The 13,345-nt window shown below is 46.4% G+C and overlaps 1 protein-coding gene across 12 annotated transcripts in view; it reads left to right on the top strand.

Annotated features, from left to right (window-relative positions):
• Positions 1 to 10,468, top strand: part of TENM3 (teneurin transmembrane protein 3) — a 1,246,978-nt gene extending 1,236,510 nt beyond the window's left edge. For all 12 annotated transcript variants that reach the window (XM_032328838.1, XM_032328846.1, XM_032328840.1 and 9 more), the window contains 3 exons: positions 78 to 1,689; positions 4,514 to 4,644; positions 6,789 to 10,468. In XM_032328838.1, coding sequence (XP_032184729.1) covers positions 78 to 1,689; positions 4,514 to 4,644; positions 6,789 to 7,544 — 2,499 coding nt within the window. In that variant the 3' untranslated portion in view covers positions 7,545 to 10,468. The remainder of the gene's footprint in view (positions 1 to 77; positions 1,690 to 4,513; positions 4,645 to 6,788) is intronic.
• The last annotated feature ends 2,877 nt before the right edge of the window (positions 10,469 to 13,345 follow it).

The following is a 13,345-nucleotide window of genomic DNA, read 5'->3' as shown; positions in this document are numbered from 1 at the left end:
CCCCCACCTCCACCGCACCTGCCCCTCCCCCACCGCGGATCACAAATACTGAACAACTGTCTGTTGTGTCTTCGCAGTCCATGGTCCTCCTGCTTCACAGCCAGAGGCAGTACATCTTCGAATACGACATGTGGGACCGGCTGTCCGCCATCACCATGCCCAGCGTGGCTCGCCACACCATGCAGACCATGCGGTCCATCGGCTACTACCGCAACATCTACAACCCCCCTGAGAGCAACGCCTCGGTCATCACCGACTACAATGAGGAGGGGCTGCTTCTGCAGACGGCCTTCTTGGGAACCAGCCGCAGGGTCTTGTTCAAGTACCGGAGGCAGACCAGGCTCTCCGAGATCCTGTACGATAGCACGAGAGTCAGTTTTACCTACGATGAGACAGCGGGAGTCCTCAAAACCGTCAACCTCCAGAGCGATGGTTTTATTTGCACCATCAGGTACAGGCAAATTGGCCCCCTGATTGACAGGCAGATTTTCCGCTTTAGCGAGGACGGGATGGTCAATGCGAGGTTCGACTACAGCTATGATAACAGCTTTCGAGTGACCAGCATGCAGGGGGTCATCAATGAAACACCTCTGCCCATCGATCTCTATCAGTTTGATGACATTTCCGGCAAAGTTGAGCAGTTTGGAAAATTTGGAGTTATATATTATGATATTAACCAGATCATCTCCACGGCGGTGATGACGTACACAAAACACTTTGACGCCCATGGCCGCATCAAGGAAATTCAGTACGAGATTTTCAGGTCACTCATGTACTGGATTACAATTCAGTATGATAACATGGGTCGGGTGACCAAAAGAGAAATCAAAATAGGGCCCTTTGCCAACACTACCAAATACGCTTACGAGTACGATGTTGACGGGCAGCTCCAGACTGTTTATCTAAATGAAAAGATCATGTGGCGCTACAACTACGACCTGAATGGAAACCTCCATTTGCTGAACCCGAGTAACAGTGCGCGTCTGACACCTCTTCGCTATGACTTGCGAGACAGGATCACTCGCCTCGGGGATGTTCAGTATCGGTTGGATGAGGATGGGTTCCTGCGTCAAAGAGGCACAGAGATCTTTGAGTACAGCTCCAAGGGCCTTCTGACTCGAGTTTATAGTAAAGGCAGTGGCTGGACAGTGATCTATCGTTACGATGGCCTGGGAAGGCGCGTGTCTAGCAAAACCAGTCTGGGACAGCATCTGCAGTTTTTTTATGCTGACTTAACGTATCCCACAAGGATTACTCATGTCTACAACCACTCGAGTTCAGAAATCACGTCTCTCTATTATGATCTCCAAGGACATCTCTTTGCTATGGAAATCAGCAGTGGGGACGAATTCTACATTGCGTCAGATAACACAGGGACACCATTGGCTGTTTTCAGTAGCAATGGGCTTATGCTGAAACAGATTCAGTATACTGCATATGGAGAAATCTATTTCGACTCCAATATTGACTTTCAACTGGTAATTGGATTTCATGGTGGCTTATATGACCCACTCACAAAATTAATCCACTTTGGAGAAAGAGATTATGATATTTTGGCAGGACGGTGGACAACGCCTGACATAGAAATCTGGAAGAGAATTGGGAAGGACCCAGCTCCTTTTAACCTCTACATGTTTAGGAATAACAACCCCGCAAGCAAAATCCATGATGTGAAAGATTACATCACAGGTAAGCATTTTTTTTTTCCTTTCCAAGTGCAGAATTCCTTTACTCCTTATATGAATACACACAATAACTAGAGTTGCTTTCTCTAGCCTTACACTTTACTCCTGCAAAATCAAATGCCTAGCCTTTTAAATGGGTTTATTTCTCTATGGAACCATAGAGAAACCAGAAAGGGAAACTGAGGCATCATTTGTTACTTCCTATTCTGTCTCCAATGCCCAAGGCCACAATTTTCTGAAATGATATGGAATCCAGTCCCTTAAGGAAGGGCGGTGACATGGGGCTGTGGAAAACAGGATGAACTTGGGAGCCCCCAAATTGGAATTCTGATCCCAACTCTCCTTTAAGTCTCCTTTAAGTGGCTTTATAGGTAAATCACAAGTTTTTTTAATCTGTTCCCTTAACAATGAAATGGGGAGATTAATGTCTCCTTTAATGAGATAATATTTATGCAATTCTGCTTTACTACCTTACATATGTGTAATGTTGGTTTTTCTTTTACACGTGAGGGTTTTTTTTTTTTTTTAAGATTTTTTATTTATTTGACAGAGAGATCACAGGTAGGCAGAGAGGCAGGCAGAGAGAGAGGAGGAAGCAGGCTCCCCCCTGAGGAGAGAGCCCGATGCGGGGCTGAGTCACCCAGGCGCCCCCATGTGTGAGGTTCTAATGGAGGAACCATGAAACACAGCAGAGTGTGATTCACCATCTCATTCCTGGGATGTCTAACTCCCCTCCACTATCACCTCAGAGCAACAAAAGAAGAGTTTCTCCCACCACTTGCTTCGCCAGAGGGTCCTGTTTCTGTTTTCACTACCGTCTTCATACTATTTGGAGCACCAGTTTTTACTTGGTGGCACTACTAATAGACACGCTAATTTTTCCGCCAATAGGGGGTCATAAGACCTTTCCAAGTTTCAGGCGTGATCTGACTGAAACATCTCATCCCACCTCTGCCACCACCAACCCACCAGGATGAGAGACAAGGTCTTTGCAGGCACTGCTCTAATTCCCTTTGGTTCCTGACTTCTCCGCTCACCCTGCACTCAATGGATTCTGAATCCTTCTGATCCCACCTTCCTTTCCTGACTTAGACTACCATGTGAACCTCTCTGCCATGTGTATGCTTCCTGGAAGAAGGTTCTATCCTGTTTTCTTTTTTTTGGTTGTAGTTTGGTTTGGGGTTTTGTGTTTTGTTTTGGCTTGTGTTAGATGCTCCTTCAGGCTGTCTCTTCTCTTGCTCAGTATTCGAGGCATACTGAGATGCCTGTTTTCTCAGTTCTTGGTATAGCTCTCAAAAGGCTGCCCCCTGTTCCTTTCACATCTGCTCTGTGCTTTCTCAGACTGCCAAAGCTTGTCATAGCTCTCCTCCGTGTGAACCAGCTGACTCTCGCCTCTTTAACAATCCTGGTTCAGAAACACCCTCATGGACTTCTCCTTCAGCTCTCTCAATACACGTCAGCATCCAAGTCCCATTATTTTGGCAATACTTTTCCATACTTAAGACCCTGTGATTTTTATGTTTTCACTGTTACACAGACATTATTCATAGTAGGAGCAACTTTGCCCCCAACACTACCATTCAGGGGAATTTCTTCCAAAATATAAGGCCCCTGTAATCTTAAATACACTCACACACACACACACACACACACACACAAAAGTAACACTCTCTACGCTACGTGATGAATTTGGGATTTTTCTCTCCCACCACCACCACCATCCCTCCTTTTAAAAGAGGGAGAATACCACTGGTTCTATAGCCATATGATGTTTGGACAGAGGACCTGTCAGCCTGGTGATGAGGTGAGAGTTTGTGCCCTAGAGGAGGAAATAGGAAGCAAGTGGCTCTCCATCATTCTGACAAGCAGTTTACCACTGGTTATTTAAGAGGTGTTGACAGGGGCTGCCTGAAAGGCGGGAAAGCCCACAGCTCCTGAATCCATCCTCTCCTAGCAACATGGACTGCAGTGAATGCCATAGCAGCACTTTCTGGAAAACATCAAAAGAGAGATGGAACAGCATAAAATATATTAGGTGAAATGCAATTTCAAATTTTCCAGCAATGTGCTTAATATATAAAATAATCTACACCCAACTGTACTCATAAAGCTGCAAGCCTGCTGAGTAGTTCTGTAACATTATAACCTTCAGAATAGAATAAAAGCCTTATTCTGAGCTTAATGGCTTTTGGAGTCACATGGCAATATTTTAAAATACCATTTTAAAGATTTCCAGGTTCTCTCCCCAAAAAGTTCGTCTCCACCTGTGCCCAAGTGCGCCTTTGAAGTCAGAGCTGATGGGAATCCGGACTTCTGTGCCCTTAGCCAGTTCTGCCAGTTTTCAGCATTCCTCTTTGATTAAGAATCAGCTGTTGATTTTAATTCTCTCAATTTAGGGTTTTTATTAATAGAAAATGGGTTGTGGAAGCTTCATATCCTTGGGCAATCGCTTTTGAAAGCTAATAACACTCAACTTCTATTTAAGACCAGTCTTGACTAACTACCAATTCCCTCTGTCTTCCTCGGCGGCCGCTCTTTCATGCTGCTGGGTGTTGTTATTACCCCTTTTCATCGCATATTACAAGCCCAGGATGCCACCTCGCACGTGTGACACTTTGCTAGTCTCAGCCCTTGCCATCGCTCTGTTACGGAGGCTGGTGGCTTCAAGTCTGGAAGTAGCGGAATCAGAATGGGAGAAGGCAGGCAACCATGTGGTCCTCTTCAGGCTATTGTTTGTGAACTGGGGTTTTTTTTTAAAGGTAAGAATTTCAATGTATGAAAGCACAAAATAACTCTAACACCGTTCGCTTTGAACAATCTTCTCCTAGATGTTAACAGCTGGCTGGTGACATTTGGTTTCCATCTGCACAATGCTATTCCTGGATTCCCTGTTCCCAAATTTGATTTAACGGAGCCTTCTTACGAACTTGTGAAGAGTCAGCAGTGGGATGATGTACCGGTAAGAAACAAATAGCAAAACTGTGAAAAGGTGACCGATGGCTGAGCTGGGGCGTATTTACCCGTTTAACCAAACTGCTCTTGTGAAAGCTGGGCCCAAGACCGGTTTTCCATTTTTTTGACTCTTTCAGGCTAGAAAAACATCCCACTTCTGTGCAGCAAACCAGGGGCCTGTTAAACAGGCTTAAATCTGTTTTTAGTGATGCTAATAAAAACATAAAAAGACATTATCAGAAGGTAATAAAATGAGGGAGCTCGTTTTGGAGCACAAGGTTTCTACAGAGAACCCCCGTGGAAGCACATTTATAGCCCTTGGGACCTTAAGGCAAAGATACAATAAACGGGAGGGCCGGGGATTCGTATTACAAATGAGCAGGCCACAAACAATGCCGCAAAGTTCAACTCCTTTAAAATCTGAAGAGTGTTTCACAGGAACAGATTGAAAATAAAAATAAAATGTCCTCTGATAAAGCTCCATCTGCAACTAGGTGTTTATAGAATTTTCCTGAAAATAACATTTCAGGAGGCCTATAATTGTTCTGAGAACTAAAATAAAAGAAAAAGAATGGAAAATTGCAAACTCAAAGCTGCCATTTCAGAAAATGGCCCTTTTAATTCCTGTCTTTAGGAGATCAGAAAGAAATGTACAACAAAACACTAGAATTTCTAACTAAAAGCAAGAATAATTAAAGATCAAGAAGTTGGGTTCCCCCGTAATGATAAGGAGAAGAGAGTGCAGAGTTTCTTAGAAAGATTAATCCCTTGCCCCCCTTGAGCAATTTCCTATAATTTCAGTGACTACAAAGAGAAAAGCAATCATGGCTGAAACACCCACACAGACACACACACACACACACACACACACACACACAGTGTATTCAGTGCCAATACCTCTGTTTTCTGGTAGGTGTTTCATACTTCACATTAAACAGTTCCTTCTTCGAGATGTCACCTTTACATTTTTTTTAGAAAGCAAAACCCATCATGTTTCCAAGGTCTGGGAGCCATTTTCACATTTCGAATTGCAAATATATCTACACTGATAAAGTGTCCTGACGACACATTGAAGTTTCCCAAGGCATCTGAACAGGCACGTCCTAATTGTGTCTGACTTTCCAGCATGTCTGCGAACACTTAAGTCTTACTGTACAAATGGACTTGCCAACTTTCTTCCTAGGCAGCCTCCTAAATATGGTTCAAGTTCTCTGTCAAGAGAAGCGCAGGGTAAGGACAGCTTAGGGAATGGCTGGCAAAGACACTGGAGGCCGCCCCAAGTGCAGAAAAAACAAATGTTTCTTTCACTGCTGCAGATGAAACAGATGTTTGTGGGGAAACACCGGCCAGACAAACATCTGGCAGTAGAAGAAATGGCTGAGTTCAGACGCCCCCAATTCAAAACATTTGCCAGCGTCGATGGTCTACCGTCCCTGTCTCCAAAAAGTTGATGTTTCCCTGAAGTAATAAACACTCCCCTCCAGCTGTCCCACTGCGCAGTGGGCCCTGTACAGTCCGCTTCTGCAGGTAGCGCTGGGGAAATGCAGTTGAAAACTGTGTTTGCTGGAACAGAGGACAGAGGTTCCTTCAATGAAAGCACAGGCATTTCAAAGCCTATGAAGCAGGACGCGGTGGTCCCGCGCGGAGTAGCGCAGCCTTTCAGACCCGTGTGTGTGCTGGCCGCTTCCTCCCCGGGCTCCCAGGGAGAAAGCCGCAGTGACCCTGAGGAACGGGGTTCCCCAAATGCGATAGGCATGGGAAAGGGGCATCCAGACACTAAAAGAGAAAAGCTGAAACCATAGTGTGCCCACGATGGAGACTAAAAAGCTCTTAGCTAATACATGATGAAGTCCCCCTCTTTTTCCGTTTCAAAACTGATTTGGATCAACTTCAGGGGAAGGGACCTTTGAGTGCCTTCCTCCACCCGGAGTTGTTTTTAAGCCCTTTCATCTCTAAAGAACCCACTGAGCTTTTAATAAATGCCTGGGAGCGCTCCACAGACGTCCCCCCCACCCCAGACCCCTCTTTTTGGGTTGTTGTCAGGACCGGGCGCGCTGCCAGGAAGCCTGGCTCCCGGGCAACCAAGAGCTACAGATGTTCTCTAAACCGTGTCCCTCCCCGCCCCCCGCCCCGGCTCTGTTTGCTCCGCAGCCCATTTTCGGAGTCCAGCAGCAGGTGGCGAGGCAAGCGCAGGCCTTCCTGTCCCTGGGGAAGATGGCAGAGGTGCAGGTGAGCCGGCGCAAGGGCGGCGGCGCGCCGTCGTGGCTGTGGTTCGCCACGGTCAAGTCGCTCATCGGCAAGGGCGTGATGCTGGCCGTGAGCCAGGGCCGCGTGCAGACCAACGTGCTCAACATCGCCAACGAGGACTGCATCAAGGTGGCGGCCGTGCTCAACAACGCCTTCTACCTGGAGAACCTGCACTTCACCATCGAGGGCAAGGACACGCACTACTTCATCAAGACCAGCACGCCCGAGAGCGACCTGGGCACGCTGCGGCTGACGAGCGGCCGCAAGGCGCTGGAGAACGGCATCAACGTGACCGTGTCGCAGTCCACCACGGTGGTCAACGGCAGGACGCGCAGGTTCGCCGACGTGGAGATGCAGTTCGGCGCGCTGGCGCTGCACGTGCGCTACGGCATGACGCTGGACGAGGAGAAGGCGCGCATCCTGGAGCAGGCGCGGCAGCGCGCGCTCGCGCGGGCCTGGGCGCGCGAGCAGCAGCGCGTGCGCGACGGCGAGGAGGGCGCGCGCCTCTGGACGGAGGGCGAGAAGCGGCAGCTGCTGAGCGCGGGCAAGGTGCAGGGCTACGACGGGTACTACGTACTCTCGGTGGAGCAGTACCCGGAGCTGGCGGACAGCGCCAACAACATCCAGTTCCTCCGACAAAGCGAGATCGGCAAGAGGTAACCCCCCGGGGCCGGCGGCCGCGCCCGGGACAGGCGGCCACCCCGCCAGCGCGCAGGCGGGCGGGCGGGCGGGCGGACCGGCCGGGGACCGGGCGCCGCGTCCCTCCGGAGCCTCACCCACGCCCCTGCTCTGCTCGGATCTTTCTGGAGCACAATCCGAAGCGGACTCTCCGTCGCGGAAGAGCCTTCCGGGAGACCCGGACTGCTGTCAGGACCAGAAGACGACCACGAAGAAAATCCACAAAAAAAACTCAAAAACACTTTTTTTCTGAATGACCTTAAAGGTGATCGGCTTTAAAGAATATGTTTACATATGCATATCGCTGCACTCAGTCGGACGGGAAGTATTAAGAGGAAAAATAAATAAGTGAAAGAAAGGAGGAAAAAAAAAAAAAAAAGGCCTAAACGTGTTGCGCGAGGCCCTCCGTTCCTTGGAGGCACTGTATCTAACTAAGGTCCAAACAAAGTGCATACAGTGTTTCCAGATACGACCGAATTGTCGACCTTTGCTTACAAGAAGTAGTCTCTCTGCATAGGATGTGATATATATCTCTGTTAATTTTAAAATGTGGGGCAAAATTACTGTTTGTAGACAACCCAGCTGCTTTCCCTGTGCTGCTTTGTAAAAGGACATCGGCACAAGCGAGTTCTGCTCTAGCGGGGATTTCATAATGGATTTTACAATGCTAACGTGGTTTGCCTTGTGGGGGGGTAAAAAACTGGCAAATAGAATCCTTGTCACTGATAAGCAAAGGAAACCCTGATTTTTTTGTAAATTATGTGAGACAAGTTGTTTATGGATTTTTATATGAATTACGATTTACTGTACATCAAATATTAGTCTCAGAGGAGTTAATTTATGTAAAGTGTTTAAAAAGTTTATACTTAAAAATAAAATGATAAAAACATGTGAACTGTGTGATTTTTTTAAAAGGATTGCACCTTTTGTTATCTGTTATAGCTGTACAGTATAAATTATTATATTGTAGAGATATAACGACTTATGCCTATAATGTCCAGAAGTGTTAATATTTTTGTATTAGGTTGGAAAAAAAAAATGTGCAACTTTCTATCACTAGATGGATAGGACAGTGCAATCCGAAGTGGGTGGCTGATTAGAGAACTGCTCCTTAGTCTGTCTTCTCTTTTTCATCGGGCCAGTGTCCTCAACCCTTATCAACCGAGAGGCACAGCAGAAAACTAAGGCTGGTGGAATATAGCAGAAGATATGAATTAATAATAATAATAATAATAATAATAATAAAATATAACAACTGGGCCAGAGAGGTCCTCTCTCGTCCCCTAAAAGTCGAGGGGAGTGGATAGAATTAACCACAGGGTTTTTACTGTTAACCATTCCTTGAAGCTCCATTTCGTGATGGAGGCAAGAGACCACATCAGATGCTCCAGGAAACGTGCGTGAGAAGGAAAGGATCTGATGTAGTCCTGACCGTCAACATGTGTCTTAAGATCTAGGAAAGATAGCAGAACCTGAGCAGCGGGAAGAGGGCCAGATGGGAAAGGTCGGGGTCCCTCTGCTAGTCTTGGGTGTGGACCGTCAGGTCACCAAGAGGGACACAAAAGGGAGAGACGGGCTCCTGTCAGTCCACGGGACCCCACCCGTCCTGGGAGCTGGTTTGAATGGCCGCCTCCTCTGTCTCGGGGAAGACTGCGGGTGCGGGGGGTGGCCGACCCAGCTGGAAGTGAAATGTCGGCCGTGCCCTCCCGCACCCGCGCGAGCCGGCCTGGGCACAGCGGCCATCTGTACTCCCGGGTTGGGCCAGCCGCTATTGCAAATCTCTTTTCGTGAGCACTAAATTCAGCCACAAAAATATTTTTAGAAAAATATTTCTCAGTTCATTGAGCTATAGTACACACTGTTTTCCTCTATGTATAATGGTGATAAATATAGCAAGTGAACATGTCATGTCGTAAATATAAAGGTTCAAGTGATGTATTGAAAATAATTTTCTAACTGCTTTGTATGTATCACATACTCTAAATTGCACAGTAGGCGTGTTTATTAAACAGATTGGCTGGGAAAGTTTCAAAATAGCTACTGAATTTACAGTATCAGTGCTATTACTGTCTTTGTGTATTTGGTAGAACATACCGAAGTAATTAATCTTCTAATGAATGCTGATATTTTATTAGAATGAAAGCACAGATTAGCATTAATATTTTTTATCCTGGAAATCCTTTGGCGAGTATTACGAAGCCCCGGTTTAAAAAAAACTATGAGATTTCAAACCACATCAACATGGCTCTGTTTTACATTTTATTTTTTAACTGTTACCTTAGGCGTTTGCAGTTCTGTTCAATGGAATTTCTGCAGGACTGTTTAGCATGCTGTTAAGTACTTTTGGTTGAAATAGGCTCTGAGTCTAAATTCTCAGAAATGTTTCTGATGCATTGACCATGAGAAGCTTGTACCACGTGACAGAAGTGAAATCATAATCCTACCCTCTTCTCGACATGGACTGGTCCTTAAGGCTGGCACCGAAAAATAACAGATTGGGAGTATCTCTTGGTGCTTATTTTAGATGAAGTCAAATCAACCCAATTAGTGTCTTGTTAGTAGGTATAATGAGCCTATTTCTTTCTAAAAAGACTTGTGATCTGGACATGCTTTTACAAGAAATAGTGACCTTGGGGAATATGTAAACAAAAGACCTTTTTCTAAGAGTTGGGGGTGGGGGGTGGGGGACTGTATAATGGAAAGAATTAGCTTACAAAAAAAAATTGATATTCAAAGTATTTTAGGCAAAGCCAGTCAAAATGCTTTCATGATATTTTGAGATGTAAATTTTGTCTGATTTGTATTGTTCTTTTCATTTGCCTTCTTAACTTTCTATGTGACCTGAATTTTCCATACCTTGACTATAGATTGCATCTAGGCATTCCAATAAAAGCCAACCCAATGTGTGTGTGTTTATAATTTTTTTTTTTAAGTTTTGGGCTAGCCAGCGTGTATTTTAGGGGGTCCTGATTCATTGGCAACCCAGTTGGTCGTATCATTTCTTTTCTTTTTTTCTTTTTAATTTCTGTGTCCACTGGCCACACTGCCAGCTCAGCATTGTACACTTCACAGGGGACTCCTCCCATGGCCTACTTTAAAAAAACGTTAAATATACCCCCACAAAGTCAAACATGATCCCCAGAAAGAAGAATTTTTAAAAAGAAGAAAAAAAAAAAAAAAACTACTGCCCATTCCTGCTGGAAAACAGACCTCGTTCCTGTGATCCTGGCAATAAGTGCTTAATTAAAACACTTGATTAGAATAATCAGTTTGGGCCTGATAGGCTCCCAGCCTCCTGGAGATGTCTACATCTACATACAGCCGGCTGATGAGCGGGATGCTGAGGTCAGCAATTTCCAGGCTGGCAGGCGAGGCTTTGATTCTCCTCTGAAAAGGCGGGCTTCATCACACTTGCTTTGTAGTGACAACATGTTGATCCAACAAGAATCAGGTCACTCCACTTGGCAAACTGGTCTTTTTTTTTTTTTTTCCTCCCCCTTCTCCTCAAATTAGACTTTAACGCGCTCCCACCCAGGAAATCCAGAAAAACCGAGGCGGATTCTGACTTTCGTTTTCTCCAAGCCTCTCCTCAAAAGCCGTGTCTGAACAATAGCAAAGAGAAACACTGTAGGTAAAAATCGTATCCTGGGAAAGAATTTTCCAGGTCTCTGCCGCAGGCGCATCCGTGCAATTCCTGTCCACCTGTTTACATTCATCACGCGTTACCCAACACTTGCACGTGAACCTGGACGTCAATAAGCACAGCCCCTGATTAGAAACACCAGCCCTCGAGCACTTGCAAAGAGAGGAGCCTCCTGCCCGTGGTACCCAGACTAAGCTTGCCTCCTGCTCTCCGCTCACCAGTCTTGTCTTTTCTTTCTTTTATCTTGGTCGGCTCCCAAATGAAGCTGTTGCTCTCACCTGCTGAACAGCAAAACAGCTGTCTGAGCTGCTTTTGAAACCGAGGCGTCCAAAAGGGGAAGCAGGGAAGGCAGTGAGCCACACCGCGCGTCTGGGGCAAAGCACCCCGGCGGGCAGCGCTCCCAGCCGCTCCCTCGCTGCAATGCGGAGACTGCGCCCGCCCCTCCCCCGGGCCTTGAAGGACGACTCACCTCCTACTTTCACAAATACCCAGATTTCGTCGCACTTTCTCTGAGAGCAGCAAGCTCATTCCAGCACCCCAGTCCAGGAAATGCATCCCATTCTAGAAGGGGAGCCTGAAAGGGACTTAGACAAATCTGTGTTTTTCAAGGTCACAAAGGCTGCTCAGGCCAAGGTAAAGCAATGATTTCCGGTCAGTGAGCACCCTCCGCGGCATCAGACAGTCTCCCGGCATCACTACCCAGGAAAGCACTGGAGATGCCCCCACTCTGCTCTCATTCCCTCGCTTAGTCTTGCCAAAGCTGCCATAATTTAGAGTCACCAATTACATTTTTCATCATATAAAAATGCCCAGGCCCGTGAGCTCCCCTCTGCCTGCCAACATTTCTGGTTCCTCAGCCCCTTCGTCTTCGATAAGAAAGTCTGCCATGCAATATTAATGACTTTGTAATTTCTCAAAAGACTTCTAAAAGAATGACCACGGATTTGCATATATGCCTATGTCAGGCTATTTATCTAGATTCTCCATAAGCTATTCGTCTGGCATCCAACGAAGCCAATGAAAAAATAAAAATTAGTTATAAGTCATCATGACCTATTTAAACCACAGCGTTAAGGCAGAGGACCAAGGAGATAGTGATAAGTCATTCGAGTTTTTCTACCTTCTAATTTAAACCACATAATGAATGTTCTCTCTTACCAGCGGTCCCATTTCCTATTCACCACCTCTGCCAGCAGCGGTCTCCTGGTAATTAGTTAATTACTAACACCTTTTAGGTAAGTTGAGAAAAACCTTTTCATCCATGAACCGGCTTAAAATTCTGTTATGGACGGATACAGGCTTCCTAGAGTCCCGTGTGCAGAGAATTTACTAGAAACTGATTCAAAGCCTAGAACAGCGTTATTATTCAGTTTAGTGTTAATGGGTTCCACAAAGCAAATTTAATCAATCCTTTGGGGACCTAGGCTGAGGAAAATTAAAATTAGAAGCATAAATTGTGACTTCTGGGGCCAGACAGTGGCTCGGTGACATCCTCCTGCTTATAGAGTGAATTGTGAGCCGGGGCCCAGCCGCAAGCACCCAGCCTGCGTTGAGGAAGGGAAATCGCCTCCTTTGACACATGTGCCGACACTTCCTGAATCCGACCCACAGTGGCTATTTCCGTTCTCTCCCGCCATATGAGGGACAGGATTTACAAGCGGTCCCCTGACTGGGTTGAAATGAAATCATTAAAATGTGCACAAGTTAACGTCATCCTTGGGGTCCGAGGGGAGCCTAAATACCCAAGGAGTTAACATGGCCACTTCCGTGCCAGAAAGGCTGAAGCTGGACCTACCCAGCAGCAGCCTGGGGGGATACACACCGGAGGCCCCTTTCAACCTGGACTTCCTATCACATAAGTGATTAAAGGGTCTTCGCCTGCATGCAGAAACCGCCCTATCCCAAATGTTTTCCTTCAGAATTAATGCCAGGGAGATTCTAGAGATTCTAATCTGCCCATTCTATAGGGCATTTTACAGAATTCATCCCAGGACTGCTGTCTCTACATGCATGAGGCTCTTTGCTCTCTGTGCCTCCCACCAACCCCCCAACACCCCCCTCCCATTCACCCTGGTAGAAGTTGTCTGGGTTGCAACCCTTCAAGTTGTGTCTAAACATGCACCTTTCTGAGCCATAGAAA

This window comes from Mustela erminea, chromosome 21 (genome assembly GCF_009829155.1).
Source record: "Mustela erminea isolate mMusErm1 chromosome 21, mMusErm1.Pri, whole genome shotgun sequence".
Classification (NCBI taxonomy): domain Eukaryota; kingdom Metazoa; phylum Chordata; class Mammalia; order Carnivora; family Mustelidae; genus Mustela; species Mustela erminea.
The sequence above is the reverse complement of the archived record's forward strand: the minus strand, read 5'-3'. Positions and strand labels throughout refer to the sequence as shown.